The 22284-nt window shown below is 45.4% G+C and overlaps 1 protein-coding gene across 2 annotated transcripts in view; it reads right to left on the bottom strand.

The window, feature by feature from the left end:
- Positions 1-21853, bottom strand: part of RUNX1 (RUNX family transcription factor 1) — a 153345-nt gene extending 131492 nt beyond the window's left edge. Inside the window, exons 1-2 of one of the 2 annotated variants that reach the window (XM_052673900.1) lie at positions 21716-21853; positions 21413-21526 (exon numbers count right to left, since the gene is read on the bottom strand). In XM_052673900.1, the coding sequence (XP_052529860.1) occupies positions 21413-21467 (55 nt within the window). In that variant the 5' untranslated portion in view covers positions 21468-21526; positions 21716-21853. The remainder of the gene's footprint in view (positions 1-21412; positions 21527-21715) is intronic. The other variant, XM_052673898.1, reaches the window with a different exon arrangement.
- Between the last annotated feature and the right edge of the window lie 431 nt (positions 21854-22284).

The following is a 22284-nucleotide window of genomic DNA, read 5'->3' as shown; positions in this document are numbered from 1 at the left end:
ATTAAGGGTGGCACACACTTTTTGTCCAAAGTAAGTAAACATCATCTGCACAATCCTGCAATCCTCTCCTACCACGGATCCAGGATCTTGTAGCAGAGTTTTTTTGTTTTGTTTTTTTGAGTGTCTGTATTTCATTAAAATATTTATATCAGTTTTGTTTTCTGGAAAGTAATTGAGAAATAGCACACTTTTTCTCTGAATACTTTTTGTGACACTGTACTGTCAATTCGCCCCCAAGTACTGAGCAAAAATGTCTCCAAATTTTAGCCGGTACAGCAATTGGTTTTGGCAGAAACCATCCCAACCCATGTTCAAAAAGATCTCCAGCAAGGGCAGAGACACTCTCCTTCATTTCTACTGTCTGACACCAAGAGAAATGGACTGAAGGCAGTAGCTCATTTCTGTCAAACATAGGATGCCATTTTTTTGTAGGGGCTAAGAAGCCATGGCATCAGAGTGGTAGAATAATAATAGGTACTCATCTCCTTCCAGTATAAACACGCCAAACTCATAGCTGGGGACTTGTGAATTAACTCACAGCAAAGACCAAACTTTCTACTTAGCGGCAGTGCTGGAGCAGACAAACGCGCTCTGCTAGGCTTCCCACTTCAAAGCAACAAAAGCCTGGAGGGGAAGTATTGTGCTGGAGATGCCAAGAGGAAAGGCATAAAGGTGTGCTCTGACTCCCTGCTGTTTCTGGAGTCTTCATTCTGCAGTTTCTTCCCTCTTCTCCTCATCTTTTCCATATCTACTTCCTCTCTTCTGTTGATAGTCTCTTTTCATTAAAGCTGAGTTCCTTTTGCCCCTTTTCCTACATCCCCTAAGAAGCCCTCTCTGAATCTCTATGTGCTTTGTTTTCACACAGTCACCTTTTTCCAAGCAGGAACCCATCAAGAGGAGAAGCTTTGCCCAAGCCACCTCATCCAGCCACTACCACTTGCTTTTTTACCACTCCAGTTTTATTGCTTGCTTTTCTTCTACTCTGAATGCAGAATCTGAAGAACTGAATATGAAGACTTGACCTAAAGAGACAGGGGCAAATTCATAAGCAGAGGAGTCATGTCAGAATTGCTGATCCTACAGAAACTTCTGGACTGTGAGGTTCACAGCTATTTGTCGTTCTTATAGCCAGCATGTTGTTTGCATTAGGGAAGGAGTTATTTCATACTGAAATATTAGAAAAGATAGCTAATTCAGCAGAGTGGGAAAACTGCTTCGTAGAGGTCAGAGAGACTTTTTGTTTGTTAGCTTTAAACTAGGAATGTCAGTTTTTGTTTTTAGCTTACATCTTTTGTGCCTCTCTCTGCTACAAACATTTGACCCTCCTCTTTATTGGCTGCAACACTTTGCTTTGTAGTGTGAGCACATGAAGGAGGCAGGCAACTCCTGAACAAAGCCAGTGCACCTGTCCTGAAGGCAAATGAGGCCGCTCCCAGCTGCTTCCTCCTATACAACAGGAGAAATACTCAGTAACTTAGTTGATCCAATCAGATCAGTTATTCCATGGCAACAACTCCATAGGCCCCATGCTTGTGGTGTGACAGTTGTAGGGTGAACCTCAAATCCTTCTTGCAGAGCTGCCCCAGTACCTGCACCAAACAGAGACACAACCAGAGTGAGCATCCAGGCAGGGACAGTCCTGGCAGCTCTCTGTGCCCTCCTGTCACACCAAGAGCTAGCTGAGATATGAGCAGGGCTGGTCCCTTAGTCTATACCTTCATATACCATAGGCTTTCCATGCCTGCTGGGCAGCTCACAGTTTATCTCATGATCACATCCTCTCAACCAAGAGATTGCCTGGCTCCACTCTCACCCACAGCCTGCTTCATCAAATGGCAAGGAATAGGCCATTGAACAACCTGTTGGTGAGTCAGGCATTAGCCAGGCTGTCTGGTTTGGGATGGACGCTTGATGCTTCTGCTTCACCTGCTCATTGCACAGCAGATTTGGACTTCCAGGTTTGCCAACACTGGCAGAATCATTGTGACTCCCATGCACTGCAGTGAACTTCAGTAAATGAAGAAGGAATCCATCCACCTTGGCTTTTACCAAAGAGCCCTGAGAAGCTGGTTTAGAAGAACTGTCTGTAGCAGCTGCCCAATATCGTGCATGTACCCATCCCCCAAACACATTCTGCTAGGGGTGTTTTTGATGTGTAGAAAACCAGGGATACCTGCAAATACTCTAGGAGAGATTATTGTCCTTTAAAGGAACAGCCTGAAACTGCCACACAGTCTTTGTGACAAATTCTGGAGAAGAGATAATACCTCTTGGATTACAATGAAATCCCTGTGGAATGGCTCTATCATGTTGGTCTTTAATACAAGTCAACCTCTGTATAGTTTTCTGCTAAGGAAATAAAATATTCTGAGACAGTAACATACTGCAGTTGTGACACATATCCTTTAGCTGGTCTTGTTAGGGAAGTAGACCTATTTTTGACAGAAACTCACGTTAATAAACAGTAGCTTTTGTGGTTGTCTGAGTGGAAAGCCCTTATCAGGACAAATCCATTTGTATTGCAAATTAGATGGTAGGGAGTAGACAATGAACCACAACTTTGTCTGTTTTAAAGCCTACTGATGGAAGTTCACAGTTGACATCTAAGCATTGTTTTCTACTGAGAGTTCAAACACCAGCTGCAGCTTCTTCTCTACTGCTAATGTGGAAGCTCTGGTCTGAACTTGCCATCTTGAACCCCCAAAGATGAATCCAGCCATTGGGGTGCAGGACTTTGGTCAGATTCATGAACACTTTTAGATAGTGATAGATCTATATGAAACAGAACTGTAGTATGAACAACACACCATTGCCAAAAGCAAACACAGCTTTCTTTTGCTTAAAGGAGCTTTGTCTGAACTTCAACATTTAAGATTTGTCACACTTTTCTGCAACCCTGTTGCTGCATTTATACAAAGAAAGACTTTCTAGGAAGAAAATAAAAAAATAAAAATGAAAGACATATACACAAGTGCAGAAACAAGGATTTCTCATTCACCATCAGCTCTCCAGCCCAGCCTCTTGCAGAGCTACTGCTTTGGGAGCTGAGGAATAGCACCTCTGCAGTTCTCTGCTGCTCTGTCAGGTGTAAAGAAGACATGTTGGGAGTAAAGCAAAATAAGTCTGAAATATCATTGGAAGAAATGAGGTCAGCTAGTGCTATCTGTGACTTAGCAGAGAACTTCATATACCTCCATTCTGCCAATCGTCAGCAACCAAGGAATGATTGTGGTGGAATTAGTGGTGTACGTGGCTTTTGCCTTCCCACAAGAAAAAACCTAGTGCTTTCTGCAGCTTTACTTTCTATGAAACTCACTGGGGCAAGCAGCATTGCATTCACACTTCTGGTAATTACAAGATGAAATCAAAGCTAATCAAAGCACCGTGAAGTGAAGCTGCTGACTACAGTTGACTTCTAAGGAGCAGCCTCCTCCACTGGTAGACAGTGAATAAAAGCAAACTGAACTGATGCTGGCAACAGATAAGGACACCAGCAGGCTCCTGTAGGGGAGTGGGAAGTCAACATTCTGACTCAGGGCACTGGCAGTACCCATGCACAGCCTGGCTGCTACATCACTGTAGGCATGGCCTTGGATTGCCCCAGTGCCATCAGGAAAATGAGGAAAAACTCTCACACTGCCTGTTAAGTGTGGCACCTGGCACACAGTTGATCAGAAGGCTGTCCTTCTGATCCCCACGCAGATCCCCAGTGCTCCCCCGAGGAGCAAAGCCAGCCCACAGCCTGCCCTGCCCTGCCTACCACCTGCCTTCAGTAACAAAGGGCTGAACCCACTGTTCCCCAGTCTGTGTGCCTCTGCTGTTCCCCAACTGCTTACCGGGTTTTCAAGCAAATGTCTCTCCTCTTCTTCCTTCCCTGCACACACGTGATGCTGTCCTGCTCCCCTCTCTGTGTCCTCCTTTGCTGTCGTACCCACAAAAACTTGGCACTGGCTTCTGAGTTGGAGCTCCGGTAGAGCTAGCAGCCTGCCTCACCTGCCTGCACGTCCATTTGTTGTCTTTGGGCTGGTCTGTGTTTTCCCTTTTATCCCAGAAGCTGGCTGAGGCAGGGATGCTCTCTTTCATCTGCTCTTACACAGCATCTAGCTCTGCGAGGAGACCTGGTCTCATCCTAGGCTCTAAGTTCAGAATAACACAATGATTACCAGCTCAAATGTGGGAAAAGTAGGCTCAAATGAAAAAAATGACATGAAGAGCAGTGGCACACAAAACAGGGTGTTGGGGGTTGTGCGTCAGCATCTGCCCAGCAGCCTGTTGGTGCTTCCCAGAGGATAACGTCTGTCTCTACATAAAGTGGTCTCAGGCCTCCTGGGCACAGTCAATTGCCTGGTCAGAGGTGCTGGAGGAGCAGACATCAGAGAACAGCTGGCAAGCAGTAAGTATATGGAATGGTGAGCACATCCTACAAGTGCTCAAAGGGTGTCATGCAGAAGAGGCATTATTTAAGGGATGAAGTAAGTGAACTCAGTGTGCGTGCAAGTAATGTATGGATGTGCCTAAGTGTACACAGTTGTATATATATACTTATATATTGTGTGCTATGAACATGCACTCATGAACTATAATAGTCTATTAGAATCAGGCAAATTATGTGAAAAGAAAGTTGCTGAATGCTATGGAAAAATCCCTAGCCAGACATTCTCCCAGTGAATTGCCTAGGGGGAGGGATGGAACACATCCCTATTACTTTAGCATTCAAAACTGATTGCAACGAGTATGCTGCCAGCTCAGGAAAGCTTCTCAGAAGATTTTGTTGTTTCCAACGACTAAACTACTCACTGCTTGCTCTGATCTCTCTGTACAGATATGCTTCGTGGTACAGAAAGGAAACTCAGAAAAGAAACTTCGTACCCTAAGACAATCTTTCTTCAAGAGAAACAAATGCAGATGGGTTACTAAATACAGAAGGTGATGCATGTTTCCATAACTTACCAATAAATACAAGAGGAAATAGATTTTCTTCATTTTCTGACACACAAAAATAGACTGAAACAATAAATAAGTTCATGTTGGTAACTGATGCAGCCACAGGCTGTCAAAAAAAAACCCAGCTTCATTCTCTGATCACAATTTGATGTACTGAGAGCACCATAGGTAGCTTCGAGACCTGCAGTCACTGGCAATTGGATGTGCAGGCTGCTTTACAGGCTATTGGTGGTGTCTTGCCTTGATTTCCTTGTCTCGTTAGACTTGAGCAAGGCATTTGCAATGGTCCCACACCATATCCTTATTTCTAAATTGGAGAGTTGCGGATTTGAAGGCTGGACTATTCAGTGGATTAAGAACTGGTTGTATTGATGCAAGCCAGAGAGTTGTGGTTGACATCTCTATGTTCAGGTGGAGGCTGGTCACAGGTGATGTCCCCAGGGGTTTGTCATAGGCCCAGTGCTCTTCTGCATCTTTATCAGTGACACAGACAGTGGGATCGAGTGCACTCTCAGCAAGTTTGCTGATGACACCAAGCTGAGTGGTGCAGTTTGTACAACAGAAGGAAGGGATACTATTTGAAAAGTGTTCTCATGTGAACCTGATGAGATTCAACAAGGCCAAGTGCAAGGTGCTGCACTTGTGTTGGAACAATCCCACATGTGTATACAGACTGGGAAGGAAGTCATTGAGAGCAGCCCAGCAGAGAAGGACTTGGGGATTTTGTTGGATGAAAAGCTTGACATAAGCTAGCAGTGTGTGCTCGCAGCTCAGAAGGACAACATTATCCTGAGCTGCATCACAAGAGAGGTGGCCGGCAGGAAGAGGGAGGTGATTGTCCCAGTCTGCTCTGCCCTCGTGAGGCCCCATCTGAAGTACTGCATCCAGACCTCGGGCCCCCAGAACAAGAATGGTATGGAGCTGTTGGAGTGGGTCCAGAGGAAGACCACAAAAATGATCAGAGGGCTGGAGTACCCTTCTTATGAAGAAGAGTTGAGGGAGCTGGGCTTGTTCAGCCTGGAGAAGAGAAGGCTCCAGGGAGAGCAACCTTCAAGTACTTAAAGAAATCTTACAAACAGGAGAGCGACTTAGTTTTTACATGATCTAATAATGATAGGACAAGGAGGAACTATGTAAAACTAAAAGAGGGGAGATATAGGTTAGATGTTAGGAGGAAATTCTTTCCCCGGCAGGCAGTGAGGCGCTGGCACAGCTGCCCAGAGAAGCTGTGGTGCCCCATCCCTGGAGATGCTCAAGAACAGGTTGGATGGGGCCCTGGGCAGCCTAAACTGGTGGGAGGCAGCCCTGCCCATGGCAGGGGTTGAGGCAGCATGGGCTTTGAGCTCCCTTCCAACCCAAACCATTCTGTGCTTCTATGATTCTATGCTTCTATGAAAACACTAGTCTTTCAGCTTGCTAGCATATGAATATTAAAAAAGTTTAGTCTGAGCTATGCAGGAAGATTTTGTGAGGGTTTCACACTTAAGAGATGAAGAAATATCACAGATGTTCCCAAGGACAGGGCAGCAGGATAGGCTGGGGTACACAATCCCAAAGAACATGCTGCCCAAGGGGAGGGGTAGAGAGCAGGCACATCACAAGATAAGAGGTCAGGGTGGCCTTGGAGGGGGATGAGATACATGGTCCCTACCAGGAGTGAGGCTCTAGCAAGGGACTGGTGCTGCGAAACTTCTCATGCTGGAAAGGAGCAGGGTGAGAGGAGCTGAGGGATCCCAGAGTTTGGGCCGAAGCAAGATGGACTGCAGTAGGGCTGGAAGTAAAAAGACACCGGTTCATTTCTGCTGCAGAGAAGAAAAAGCATGGGCAGAGACTCACAGCAGAGAGTGTGAGGTGACTTCAGGCAGTATTGCCTGCCAGTGGGCTCTCCAACTTCTCCCCGTGCCACTGCGATTGACGTTAGTTCTTCCAAAACCACTTTTATCTTTTTGTTTCATTTCACTCTTCTCACAAGCAAAGTTTCGAAAACACTGATACAGCAAGGCCATGTGCTGTACCCTTCACTTTTCTTCTACTTGATTTCTCATTTGCAAATGCTCTGGGGTGTTCTCCTGAACGTTTATAGAACTCCCCACATAGCAGGCTCAGCTGTGGAGCATGAGACTGAAACAAAAAGCGTGAAGTCATAGGGAGTGAAATTCAAAAATTAGGTAGGCAGTATTTAAAATTAATGTGCTGCCCACGTTTTTATTATCTTCATTTTTTTGGAATAAAGTGTGTTGACATTTTATTCTTCTGAAATCAGGCAAGCCCAGTTTTTATCAAATTAAAAAGAATAATTTGTGGGAATTATGTGACTGATGTTGATAAGAATGCTGGTCCAGCAGTAGTAAAGAAGCATGTCCCTAGATATCTTTTGGGGCAAAGAGCACTCTGATAATACTCATGAACTTTATGCAATACTCAAGACAAGCACAATCCTGGTTACAAAAAGAAACCCCCTTTTCTGTTGAACTGAGCACTGTGATCAGGGATAAAGAACTGAAATTGATTTATGTTAGCACGTGGCTGATCCTTAAGCAGAAACATCCCGAATCGGAGAGTACCTAAGTCCAGGGAATGCCTCAGCTCCCTGCAGCAGGACAGCTCATGTCCAGCAACTTTGCAACCTATGCACCCATGAGCTTGCACCACTGCAGCTCATGCAACCGGCTGACAGCCTTACAGGACTGCTGGATCGTGCAGGCATGAGCAGCATCACGTTCACACACACGCACAGCGTCAGGGCCAAGGCGCTGCATGCAAACCACAGCCTCGTGAGCACGCAGAGCTGGTGCAGCTCTGTGCACCTCAACATCAACCTGAGGAGAGCCGCCTGACCTCTCGGATGGAGCAGCCCCTTGAGCCATACAGAGGGGAAAAACAAGCGAGAAACTGAAAAAAAATGTGACAGAATTGAACAGCAAAGAAACAGCAGAGCCAAAAAGCGCGAAACAGGAAAGCGGCAGTCACACTTGGGCTTTTTTTGTGTGTGTGTGTCCCCCGCCCCCCCCAGCAGGGACGGAACTGCTGCAAGCGTAACACAGGCTGTTATCAGCCCCGCGCAGGGGCTGCGGTTTGCTCGCTCTCGCAACCCTCATGCAACCGTCGCTTGTTTTCCGACAAACAGGATGCCTCCATTTCGCCTGGCAGCTTCCCCGTGCTTCGAGGCGAGGGGCAGCCCCGTGCTGTCCCCGGGGGGAGGACTCAGGTGCACCCCAGTAGGGCAGGAGGAGAGCACAGAGCTATCTCCTTCCTGCAGCCCCTGCTAATGGCAAAACAAGAGGCATGTGGTGTGGGCTTGGCTGCATTGGAGAGGGAAGTCTGAGCTTCCAACTTGCTCACTTTTTTATTATTTCACCAAAAAGCAGTTATTACAGTAATGCTTATGAAATGTTTCAGCACATCCAAGCTTCTTGCTCCTCCCAGCCCATCTCCCATTGTGTAGTGGCTGCAGGGAGGGGGATAGTGCTGTATCTTTGCCATGCCGTGTCCCCGCAGTCAGGATCACGCGTCTGGGACACAACCATTTAGATGGAGATGCAATCAGAGGAACAACAATCTCCTTTCAGGTGGTTGTAAAGAGTGATAAGGTGTTCCCTGAGTCTCCTCTTCTCCTCACCGCTTCCCATCAGACTTGTGTTTCAGACCCATCACAGCTTCTTTGTCCTCCGGACATGCTCCAGGGCCTCCATGTCTTTCTTGTAGTGAGGGGACCAACACTGAACAGAAGTTAGATGCAGGAAAAGCAAAACTCTCTCTATTCTGGTAATTGCATGGCTGAAGGTGAGCCTCTGGCAGCAGAGCTGGAGCCCACACCAACAGCAGCATAGACTTACTGATGCATCATTTCTCCACACATCCCTCAGGACAGCAACCTCCAGCTTTGCTGCATGCCTGGAGATTCCTGGGCAGTCTCCAAGCTGGGCAATCTCCAACTAGGGTGGCCAGGCTGAGCTTCTGCCCTCCCCGCTCTGCAGGCACAGGAGGCACTGAGCACCACTAACTTCCAGGATGGTGCTAAGCCAGTATGGAGAAACCCTGAACCCACTGCTTTTCCTGGAGTTGAGATTCTGATGAGCTGAACAAACGTTGTGTCACAACCAGTTTCTCAGCTAATCTTATTTCTTTTTCTGTTCCCGAGTTGCCCACAAACAGCTCATAACACGTTCAAGTTAGCCTGCTGCTCAAAAAGTCATCGGAAAACTTTTTTTCCTGGATTTTCTTCATGGTTTGGTATTTGAGCTGCATGGCCCAGTTGTGGCTAGAGACGTACGGTAACTGTGCCCTGAGAGAATGAGCACAATGCTAAGGCATCTTTCTGACAAAAACATCTGCCTAGCCAAATTTACAATTCCAAGTGAACAGGAGATCATGTTGTGCAGTCTGGCTCAGAACTGTAAGACAAAAAAAAAAAAAAAAAAAAAAGGGTTCTGCTTCCACTTCTCTCCCCCGACTTCTGATATGATCACTTTTCATGGTTCTTCATCCATAAAAATGAGGATCGTGCTCTTCCCAGAGCTGTTTAAGCAGTTTCTGAAGATGACTGTATTTGATTACTGCCTGTATATCACTTTGGCCCAGTGTATGTCAAACGGAACTGCAAAGCTTTTATCAGCCTGCTTTTCTGTGGAGACAGAGCTTATATGATAGCTTCCACTCCCTCTGTGCTTCCGCTAACTTTTCTGGCTGTGGGCCAACTTCAACTAAATTCCATACAGCAGAAATGGCCTTAAGTTCCTTCAGCTTTCCTGAAACATGGCAGTAGCGAAGGTTGGTGTTCCCAGATCCCAAGCACTCATCCAAGAGAGATTTTAGAGATTCCTTGAGAAAAAACGTGGATCAGATTAAAGCCTTATCAGGTGTCAGAAAACATGGCCACAAGACCCACGTCTACAAGAACCAGTCACCAGCTCTGCCCAGGACAGCATGTCTTGTCTTTTTAAATGCAACAAACGAGATTTTCCTTGAAAGAACACAACAAATTATGAGACATTTTCCACAACCTGACTGTGGAGAGTACAAACAACCTGATGAGAGCATTTGGATTTAATAGAGTTAACATACACAGCAGAGTTAGTTACCTGTGCTGTTTGAGGCAGATCTCTACCCATCTTTATCCTAAGTGCTGCCCCAGCAATTCATTAGCAGCATGATAAGAACATTAATGATGTCACTGATCACATCATTAGCATCTGCCCTGGCTGGAGGCAGCCTCAGTATGCTCCAATTCAAGTTAACTCCCAAGGAAGGATACTACAAATGGCCCATACTAGCAGCCTGACGTCAAATGGGGTGAGGCACAGTGACAAGAGGTCCAACATGAATATTCACACAAAAAGCAGCTACTGATGTCACAAGGGCTTTCTGTTTGGATGCACTGATGTTCCCTGCAGAATGCAAGCCAGCATGATTATTGGTCTACGTACTTCTTGTAAGGCACACTGAAAGGTGATGCTGAAGGAAGACACACGAAAAAAAAAGATAGAAAAAGAAATCCCACAGGTATATAAGTACTTGAAAAAGCCTTTTAACTAAATATTCTCACTGCTGTCTATCCACCATGGTGTATCAGAATCCTGGCACAAGCTGCCTACCAAATTTCACATTTATTAGTATCCGCTGAATGTGAAAATGTAAAAGGCTCTGAGACTACTCTAGAAATACTTCTTCCCACATTTCTTCTTGCTGTCATGCCCCAAACCCACCTCTCAGCTTTGCACTGATTTTGTGGCATTATTTAAACTAAACCTGTAGGCTAAATCTCATACAGAGGCCTTCTGGACGAGGTTGGTATGAGACAAAGAGGCAAGAACCCACTGAAACACAAACCCAAGGATCCCATGGGCACCCATGAACAACCTAAATTTGAGATTTCAGAAGAAAATCCAGAAACTTTTATATGTATTCACTATGCACGCTGGAACAGGCTGCCCAGAGAAGTTGTGGATGCCACATCCCTAGAGGTGTTCAAGGCCAGGTTGGATGGGGCCCTGGGCAGCCTGGTTTACTATTAAATGTGGAGATTGGTGGCCCAGCATGTGGCAGGGGGTTGGAGATTCGTGATCCTTGAGGTCCCCTCCAACCCTGGCCATTCTGTGATTCTCTGATTCTGTGAAATACACAATTTGTTGTCCCAGGACATGGCAGCAACCAAAAGCAGCTAGCTCCTCTGACCCTTTCTGTCCTGTATCTCTGGGGAAGGGCTGATCAAAGGGGGCCGGTACCAGGTGTGAGAGACAGAGCAGGCTGGCTTCTGGCCACCTGTATCCATCTAGTACTAACCAACACAGGAAGCTACCAGGGAAAAAAAGGTTGCTGATTTAATAAGCAGGTAGGGTAGAGGTATGAACAATGGGAGACTTAGTTCAAACATTCTGCTTCTTAAAAAATGAACAAATGCCAGTGGATTATTCTTGGAGCACAAGCTGTGGGAGTGACTGATAGTGCATTATTCATTTTGGGAATGGCTAGCAGAGGCAGCTCAGCACCTGGGGCTCAGATGTCAGCAGCTGGGGCAGTGAGCTCTGTCATCCACCGATCCCCTGAAATCACACCAGCTACAACTGCTTGCACTATACAAACTGGAAAACACAATTCCCAGTGGAAATAGCCCTAACACCCAGAGGTTTGCTGGGGAGAATCTCTACTGATACAACGGATTCTACTGCATAATAAAACACTTCTTCCCCTCCTTAGAATCACAGGATCATTAAGGATGGAACAGACCACTAAGATCGTCAAGTCCAACCATAAGCCCATCAACCCATTTATTCTCCATTCTGACTTTCTCACCCTTTGTTCTGTGCTGGCTTCTGTTCAGCATTTGCTATGGTTTTTGTTTTCATTTTGTTTTCTTTTTTTTTTTTGTATCTATACTCCTTGGCAATCAAATACATGATCCAACTTTTTTTCCTCCTCTGTTTTGCGATAACTGAGGACATTTTGGTGTCTGCATGCCAAAAGGAAGGCTAGGAGCAGAGTTAGCACAGTAAGTCATGCACTAGAAATGTTTGGGTTAATGTGCTCATGGTGAATGTTGCAAACAGCAGCATTTTATAAAAACCTCAATGACAAGGTAGCTTGTTTTCTCACCAAGGAGAAATAAGAGAGGGAAACTATGCTACAGCCAATTATCTCCTAAAATAGGACAGCTAATGCTTTTATATAAGTTATTTTCCTAAATCTGATTTCAATCCCTCTTTGAACAGCAGTTTTCAAATAAGGCATTCTTCAATGCCTCAGGAAAAATAAAAAATAAAAAAAATCCAGCAAGGTCTTGCAAAAAGAAGGGTTCAGACCTGAACATGCTAAGGTGTCAAGGCAGAAAGGAACTAAGGGAAGAAGCTAACTCAGCTGTCTTGGCTGCCTCCTCAGAAGCAGTGTTACTCCTTTAAGGCATATGGGATATAAGGGACTTGTCATTACCAGGGCTGAGAAAGACTTGCTGGAGAAATAAGCAAAGGCTCAGTGAGAAACTGTCTGATGGGAAGAGAATAATTCACAAACTTAGGATGAAATTGGTGGTTAAAAACTGTTTACTGGCATTCTTTACTTTTCCCATTAAAACATGAATCTAAGTCACCCTTATTCATATAGGTGCCTGCCTGATGACATAACTTCAACCCACAGGGGAGCCACAAATCCCACTTTATGTTGGTACAGGTCTGGTTATAGCAGGGCACTGTTCCAAATGGAAAGAGACTTAGATAGGTATAAAAGTGTTAATGCTGGCAAAGTTTATTTCTGTGCACTACAGAAAGGAGCACTTCAGGACTACTGGAGCTTTGCTGTTGCATAGTGTAAAACAGATGGACTTGAAAATATCAGTACAAATAATACCATCCTTCAAAAGTAGTACTTGAAATTGTTTGGACTGTGTAGGAAACTGTAAAAAAAATGACCTTTTCTTTTGCAATCCCTATTAAAATAAAACACAGCAATAAAAGTTCTGACTGTTACAATAAAACATCAGTGGTTTATTTCAGCACTTCGAAGCTTAAGAGGTTTACTCTATCATTTTTTCCTTTCATCCAGGCAAGTAATTCCTTAGGTTCCACAACAGCGCAACACACTGCAGTCAAAACAGCACATTTCATTGAGGAAAGCAAATCATTTTTATCCAGCGCAGGCAAGTACAGGCAGAATAATCTTGTGTTTGTGTGGAAGACCTGAGTCTTGGCGTCCATCTGCAGACGCTACCAGCTTGTTGGAGGAACCCACACGATACAGCACGACCTCCACAGCAGATGGACAAAGTAGCAGTGAATTTCCTTGCAAAGTCTGTGGTGCATGTGCAGAATGTGTAGAACATAGAAAAGCAATTAAACTACCCTGCACTGCAACAACTGATTCACTGACCCCCATGCAAATGAGGTTAACAAAGTCTTAACTTGAATGTACCTTCTAGCCATGAATTCTGTTACACCCAGCCCATGCAAAACCCCGAGCTCATTTACACATAGGTCCTGAAAAACAGAAGCATTTTACAGAAGTCTAATATTATCTAGTAACTGTGTTGTAAAATAAATTGTACTTCCTACTAACTGGGTGCAGTATGCTCTCTTGTACCAGCACCCTGCAAAAAATGATGTGCAATACTGACAAACGGTCAGCAGCCATGGTGGAACACTGACCACATAGGTCAGACCTCCTCCTCACTGTCTCCTATGGAAAAAAGATTTTCAGGGTTGCTTTCCCAAGCTGTGGTTACACATGTAAGTCCTGTCCCACTAGAGTGCTTCTCTCAGAGGCTCTCCTTACTTCAAGAGGGAATACACCGCCTATCATTCTTACACCCCCGCCATACATGCTATGTGCAAACCAACAGCCACCAACTAGAAAAAGACTCCCAGCTGACACAGAGCTCCTCCCACAGCCGCACATAATAGGCCATAAACTATTGTTACACACCAATATTTCCAAGGTAAAACAGACAAAAACTTTCTATAGTCACAGTTCTGCTAAGTGGAGTCATACGAATTACACCTGCACCTCAAAGCAGTGTTTAATTTAGCCCCTAGGTCAGCACTGGCATTCATAGTTCACCTCCTGTCTTATTCATGACTTCATTCTTGTGTTAGTTTTTGCTCTTGGGAGGACAGACCCAGGCCTTCACAGCTGGTGGCCATTTTGTCACTGCCACTGCTTCTGGGAGGAAACAGGATGTTATCCCAAGCACTGCTTTTTGCTCCTGGCCATGCCTATGGAGACGGGTGGAAGCGCAGCTGCAGGCAAGTGGCAGTAGAGCGGCGCTGCCTTGAACCTCTCCCCGTGGCTAATAGCAGTAGTGACAACTGGAGGTGCACCTGCCACCCCCGCACACCAGCACTGCGCACACCTACACATGTGAGGGTTTGGCGGTGACTTGCATCTGTCGGTGTCACCACATGAGATGGAGGGAAGCTTTCATTTCGCTGTGCCAGACTGCCTTCCACTACCTTTTGGTACCACAGCACGTACATAAAGAGAGCCGAGTGCTGACAGGCAAGGAGGCTCATCTGTCCCCTGTGCAGCCTGTGATGCCCTGTTTCAGATGCTCGGCTTGCTCATAGCGCATGCATTTGCTGAAGGTGAGAGCAGTGCATGGTGCTACAACAGTGGTGACTGAGCTCTGCATCCCTCAGTGCTTGTTCAAGGCTTCTGTATACGCCCTGGGATATTCCCGCTCGGCATGATGCAGGTGAATGCCACAAAGCCAGCTTGAAAAGGCACTTATGAGAGCTGCATGCAGCGCTGGGGAAGTGCAAGACTTTTGCCAGAAGGGATATGGATGCTCATCTGTGCTCCTTCACCCCCAATATTCAAATATTTCACAAATGGGCATCTTTCTTGTCTAAATGCTAAAAGAGGCATTTCACAGGCATTCCAGTGCCTCCCGATAGCACTGGTTTGACAAGGATTGCAAGATTTTCCCTTAGTACAGCTGAGTGAAATGTTTATAGCAAATCACATCCAAACCATCAGGTTGCGAGTTCCCTCATGCTGCACTGATAGAAAAGTTTTGTACGAGAGTTCAGATTTTCAACTGGCAGCCAAAACTCTACCAAAGGGCAGCTTCCTAGCACATCTCAGTATCACAGCTTCAGCGTGAAACCAGTCAACAGAAAGCACTCTGCAAGAGCAAATACTCAGAAGGCAAAAGAAAAAGCCCCTAGCTCCTGATTTGGGTTGCTTTTGGGTTCACTGGAATCAGAAACTCAAAACAAAAAACGCAGGCTGAAAAGCCAAGACAGATCAAATGCGGAGAGAATGTTCTCACAGATCTTTGTGAAGTGAAACTACCCAATTTCACGGAGTTTCACTTGCAAGCAGAAGTGGTGAGTCCTGTGGACAGCATTAAGGATGAATTGGAAACACTACCAGGTAGCTCCTACTGGCTCTCTCTGCTGCTCTGCTTTCACAGCCAGGTCTCCTATGCCCTTTCTTTTCTTCCCTAGTTTAAATTGTCTGGACACATCTTTACAGACAGTTCAGCATTTCAGACTATGGTGTAGCTTGGTTACTCATGCCTTGTTGTCAGCTGGGACCTAAGAGGAAGAAAATTGAAAATTGATTACATTGTCAATCCATGTTTTTAATTTCTAGCCTTGTTTCCACTGGCAGCAAGAATAATATGCCCTGCAGGCAGTGTCACTGTGAATATGTCAGTGCTTTCATGGACTTCACCAAGTTACTGCAGACCTTTATAGGTGCTCTGCTGCTTTAAACTTCAGCACAGTGGTCACCCAGCCCAGTTCATTGATACACTTCATGGAGGAGATATCTAGACTGCTCTTATATTATTTGGGAAGCTGACTCAAGTTTATTCATATATTATCCATTCTCATGGGATGACAGAGGAGGTAACAAAGGTACTGTAATATTTTCTTCTCCTTTTCTCAGACCAGTGAGTCACCTTGCCTGTGGCCTGTCTCTTCCCTCAGCCAGTACCAGATGCTTTGGAGGAAGCCACAATTCATTTTGCAGATGACAGACCAGCTTACATGGGAAGCTTTCTCTCCGAACTTTAGCAGAGAATAGTTTGTGCTCTGAAATATGGCAGTGAAAGATGAAGGCAGAAATTAACCTTTCAAAAGCTTCTTTCCTTTTTACCTGGCTGGTACATATCAAGAAACTGTTCTCTGTTTTTAAGACTTGGCTGATTCATGGATCCTGATACACTTGGTTTTAATGGCATTGCATGACAATGGAATTACTAGGCTGTAATCATCCACCATTTAAAAAAAAAATCTACACTGCTCCATTGACTGAGCACAGAGAAGGGAATAGGAACAGGTGAGCTGGCTGCCACAGTTGTTTTAGAAAAACAACAACAACTATAACAACAACAAAAAAACCCAAACCAAATAAATAAAATTTGAAAAAAAAAACCAACAAAACAACAACTGAGTAAAGACATATTTGCACACTGCAATCTGCAAAAGTACAGAACATGTCAGCATCACATCCCATGGTGCACCCTCCCAAGGCACGGTGCCATACCTTTCCCACCTGTTAGCACAAGCATTTGGCAGAGGTCTTACTAGCTATGTTGGGCATGTGCCATGGCTGCTTTCAGTGTACAAGCCCTTGTCATTTGTAGGAGAAAGACAGATTTCCATACCTTGTCACAGGGGTGAGCAACCTCATGTTATCCCTTAAGGAGGCACGATAGCTGGCAGCTTCTACAATAGCACTGGCAAGAGGCATTTCCCTCTGCTCTTGAACCTGCTCTGCTTCTCACTTCTATGCTTCACAACCACATAAGAGGACCTGGTCCCAATATCCTGCCCAGACCTCAGGCAGCCCCTCCAGGAGTGCAGCTGCTGGGACCAGCGGGGTCCTGCTGTGTGTAGTGGGGTCACACAGTGAGGTGAGTTTCTTCTGTTGGTGGAAAAAGGTCACATTTGGGCATGCCAGTCCCGCATATCTGTAAGCCAATTCTAATCCTGAGTTCATGCTGAGAATGACATCACAGTCCATCACTAAGCTGAGTGTGATTGGTTAAACAGAAGGTTCATTATTTTGGCCTTAGATAAAATCTCCTGATCTTACCGAAGTAATGTATTCATCTCTGTCAGGTACTTCACCCCACCACGTGCTTGACAGGAATTCCTGTGTTTGGGTCTCTCAGTGCTTCTCAAGGCTTTTGAGTGAAAAAGTCTCAGAGAAGGCTGTGTAAATCTGACAACATTCATGTTTTTTCTTCCAGTAAGCCGAGGTTTTTATGAGCTTTAGTTCAATTTCCCACTCACAAGACGCAGTTAGTATTTTATAATGCTGACACAAATTGACTCTATGCAACAGTTCAGGCAGTCTGCAAATGGATTGGAAAAGCTCCCTCTCTACACAGTCACAACCTAGACTATGCTGTTGCTAAAAGAGCCGTTTCTTTCCCTGGGTGAGCAAAAAAAAAAGCCTTTCCTAGCACATGGCACTGCTGAGTACTGTGCATCTCCCAGAAGAACGTGTTTGTCACAGAGAGCTGGTTCTAGCATGATTACTTCTGCCAGTGTCACACACCTAGACCTGGTGACACAAGTTGTACTCACAGAGGATGTCTTTCTGCAGTGCTTGATGTCCCACTAGGACCACACAAAAGCTGACACTGGAAACTCTCGTCATAGAGGTAGATGCTTGCTTTGATTTCAGCCTGGGGCTGCACATCCTGCTGAAGGATCACAGAGACAGAGGGAGCTCTATAGAGGAATGAAGCCAGCCCTAGGTGGGAAGAGCAGTCACACTGTCCTGCCCTCCACCAGCACCCTCTGTGGATAAGCACCAACTCTAGGATGTTGAACCTACAGAGCCAGACCTGAATAGCAGAGAGCTTCCGGACAGCTCATTTTCCTAACTCACATATAGGTGCTAGGAGCTTTGGGAACAACCTCCCTTCATAAATCCTATCACAAAACAAGTCAGAGCATCCAAAGGGCAATGAGAAACAACGCGCTTGTATACCAGTGTCTACAGAACCAGGCACAGAAGCCCTTCCAAGCACGAGGAGCTTCTTGCAATGTTTTTACTTAGCGTGTGCAAATGAAGAGACCCACAGTGGCTGGTCACAACAGTGTTAAAACTAAGAATAAAGCACACATGGTGTGTTTTTCCATTCTGTAAAAGTGCTCTGCTGGAGTTTATTCCCATTTGATAAGAAACCAAGAAAATGTTGCACCACAGAGCTTCACTGCCTTGATTAATCAACAAAAAATACTACAAAGGCAAAACTAGGAGCAACCTTCTTTGCATACTGAAATAATTAGACCGTGTAGCAAAAGAGAAAATGAGGAAAGTGCCTTCCTGGAAAATATTATGCTTCATAATATTTAGAACCCCATAAAAAAAACAAAAACAAAAACCAATGTTTTTGTAAAAGGACTAATTATGCTGTCTTCTTTTGCAGGCAAAATTGTTAGGAAACCTTACAGAACAGCCTAATGCCTCTAAGAAAAACAAAGACATTATGGGGTTAGTTGTATCATGTAATTATCTAGGCCTCTTTTAGAAATGAAACATGCACTCTTTAACACAGGACTCTCCAATGGGTCTTGTTTTGGTCCTCCTATCCAAAAGATACCATTTCTGTGACCCAGTTCATACACACAAAATCACACCCAGTCCCTAATAAAACCAGCAAATCTGTCCTTGTCCTACAAACCATACTTGTGTATGAGTTGAAATGGCAGCCTTGCTGATACGAACCCAGGTTAGAGAAAGGGATCGAGGGATGTTTTATTGAGGGCTGTACCACAACAACAAAACAACCATAAAAAGGCTCTCATTTTGTACTCCTAACACACAGCCCAGGCCATAAACTGAAAGAGGCCATTAGGAAAATGAGGCCATCATTAAAAGCAGAGCTGGTAAACATGTAAATGTGTTCAGCACGCAGAGCACATCACTGGAGGTTTCAGTGCAATCCTCATTTCTTTACCTAGTGGCAGAAGCAAGGACCTGGTGTGGTGTGATAGAAAGAGGGCCATATCCTTTGTGGTGTACCACATTCAATTAATATGTCAGGCTTTCTATGTCTATCATTGCTCACAGGGGCTGGAACAATTGTTCTGCTTCCCCATTCCCTTTCTTTTTTCCCAATTTTCACATAGTACCACGCTAAAAAAAAAGTAATGGATTTCCTTCTCAGAGAACTGCACGGGCTGATAAAGTGAAATCCATGGCAGAATGCAAGTCACTTTTCCCTTTACCTCATAATTTCGGCTAGAGGCAAAAGTGTAATAAATTTTGGCGGGAAAAAAAGAAGAGATGGTTTGGGACATTTCTAATGGCCAGTTTGTGTAAACATTGTTGAGAAATATGGCTGAGAACAGTCTGCCCTGGGGTTGATTATTTTTCTTGCTCCGAGACCCGAGCATTGCTCTTGTTGTCCCCAGAATTTTGAAATTGTCTGAAGTTCATTTGAGCAAAGACAGGAACAAAAAAGGAACGTTGCAGCTTTCCATGTTAAAACGCAATATTCTTTCACAATGATGAGGCATTTGCTTTATAACCCAACCAAAGCACTCTTGCCCAAGCTCTTCCTGCACTGAACAGCTGCAGTTTCACCTCGCTTGTGCTGGATACCTACCAGGATCTGTACTTAAAGTATCTAATAAATGGGGACCTTGTCCATGAAGGAGTACAGATTACTGCAGTGTTAACAATAAGATTGCAAGCGGTACTGAGAAAGATAATAATGCCTATAGTGAAGCACTAAGGTAATCCACTGGCTGGATTAACCAGCCTTAGCAAACCTAGGCGAGAAAGAATCAGCCCTTGGTCCCCATGCAGTCACTCCCCTGCACTTTAAGGGGCTCCTGCCTGCAGGATGGCCTCAACTGTCCCCAGCCCATCCCACGGGCTGGCTGTATTCTGGCACACTGCAAGTGCTGCCCCATCAGGCTCGTTTTTTTTTATTTTATCAGAAGGACAGAATTTCCTCAAGAAGTCTTCCTGTACTGCAGATTAAGCTGCAAACAGTTGAGTGACTTAAAAAACAACGACAACAAAAAGCTGACAAAATGCAGGAAGATCCTTCTTGCTACTCTAACAGTATTGCTTCCTTTGCTTGGAAGCAGAGCTGGCAAAACATTAGCACGGTGAGTGCTGGGAGCAGCCAGCTGCCTCCTGCCAAGCCTCCGGCATCTCCCCTCGCAGGCTGGGTGATGCTGTGAGCCAGGATGCTGTGAGCCTGCCTGACTCGCACAGCTCACTGCGTTCAGCTCCCCGCTGGCACCAGGAAAAAAAGACGCAGAAAAACTTTCATCACGGGAGGGGGACAAAAAGAAGAAAAGAAAGCAAAGAGAGATGGTGGGTGCTTTGGCACCCTGCCCTCATCCCATGGCGGTTGGTGGGAGCAGCTCAGGGTTCACTGAGCTGCTGTGACACAGCAGTAGGGGCGAGCCTTCCGCATTCCCAACTTGCATATTAATAGGAATAACGCGTGACTCATGCTGACAGCAGCGGCAAGGCCGGGAAGCTGTAGTCTGCAGTTATAAAGAGCTACACAGCGCTGCTGTATCGTGGCATGCTGGCCAAGTCTGATGAGCCGTCTGCACGCTGTCATCCGGCAGGCACGGCACTGCAGAAGGGGCTCGGATACTCAGAGGGTGTGCATGGAAGGGGAAAAGTTCAGCTGCATCATGCGCTATTTGGGAAGGCAGTTACAAGAAAGTGAACAAGTTTGTCGTGCCAGTCCCAGGCTCACTCGAATGAATAACCCATGACTGAGCAGCAGACCTCTGAATATGCTCGGTCACCGTGAAACAAGTCAGATTGCCGGGGTCTGCACTCCATTCCCCTCCCCAGCCCTTACAAGACTACTTCATTTCTCTAGGATTGGTTGCAGCCAATAAATCACAGTCATCAGAGACCTGCGTGGCATCAACAGAAACCCTGAATTTACCCACATCGCTTCCCCGGAGCCATGTGAGTTGCAGCCAACTTTACGCAGGTTTCTGAGCTTTCCCGGCTTCTCCCCAGCGAGTGTGCCTTCACCCAGGCTGATAGCACAGTGTAAGTGAGCCAGCATCACGCTCTGCTGGCTGCCGGCACGAGCCTGCTGCTCGCTCGTGGGGGTGCAGCCTGTAATGGGTGTCGTATGCAGCTGGCTGTCATTTTTCACGGCAGTGGCTCAAAAAGTCATAATTCTGCCAAAAGGAATCAAAAGGGGCTTGTGCTACTGCTATTGTATCTGCTTTAATTCACGTGAGCTCCTCAAACAGACTTTGATTTATGAAGAGAAAATTCACAAGCATGCAATGCCTGTTTGAACAGCTTAAATGAGCCCATGTCATAATCTCCTTAATGGATGATAAGTAATAAGGTGGTATTCCTACAAGCTCATATACTAGCTTGAACAAGAACGCCTTGAGGAAAATTGAAGTAGGAAAAAGAATGTACTACAAGAAAGTCCTCAAATTCTCTCCAGACATGCATTTGCTTATGTATGGGATAGTGAAAAGAATATTTAGAAAGTATGAATGGCACTTACCTCTCAAGAAGTGCTGGTAAGAAGGAAGTGAATCAAATACGCTGTTTGAAGCCATTGTTTCCTCTTTAAAACTCACTTTCTCTTTACAGTGAAGGAATATATGATTTCTTCTACCTTGGGAAGTGAAAAAGTGAAAAGAACGGTCATTGTTACCACCCTCTGCCCAGCCATCACTCTGCTGTATCCCAGTGCCTCTTGAGTAACCCAAAGCAAATAATAAGGTTCTTTTGCTAAAAGAACTCTGAAATTGTTTCTTAAAAAGAAAAAAAAAATAGCGGATCGGTTGTGGTTGATGATGCTTACCACTCTACGAAACTGTGGTTTGCAGTCAAAGCGATTTGCCCTGCCTGCTGACCAATATCCCGGACCCGCTCTTGTGTGACTGCCTCTGTACCCAACTTGTGGTTCTGTGGTTGTTTATGAGGCCCAAAGAAGTGTTTCACACAACCAAAATTACAAATTTAACTGTTCCCCTTTCCATAACCTGCCTCCATTGGTCCCTCTGAGTCACGTGACCTGAGTGATGTCAACTTTCTTTCTTTCTTTTTTTTTAACTTTCTGAAGTCATGCCCTACCCACTCCACCTGCCCTCCCCGGGGCTGAGCGAGGCAGCCATGGAGGTTGCTGAGGGAGGGAAAAGAGAAATGACTCACCGGCCCGTGTGCAGCAGGCGGGCGTGCTGAGCTGGTGCAACGCTGCTTGTTTTGTTGTTTGTGGTTTTTGGAACTACTGATTATTTTGATAGGGATTTCATTGCTGCTTATTCAATAGTAATTCAAAGCTGGGTATTAGTTGGCTGCTGGGGCAGGATGCGTAAGTCCTCCTGTATAATGTTAGGAATCAGCTGTAGGGAAGACCACTGGCTGGGGAAA

This window comes from Tympanuchus pallidicinctus, unplaced genomic scaffold, assembly GCF_026119805.1.
Source record: "Tympanuchus pallidicinctus isolate F22 unplaced genomic scaffold, pur_lepc_1.0 scaffold14, whole genome shotgun sequence".
In the NCBI taxonomy this organism is placed as follows: domain Eukaryota; kingdom Metazoa; phylum Chordata; class Aves; order Galliformes; family Phasianidae; genus Tympanuchus; species Tympanuchus pallidicinctus.
This window is presented reverse-complemented; position numbering and strand designations above follow the sequence as displayed.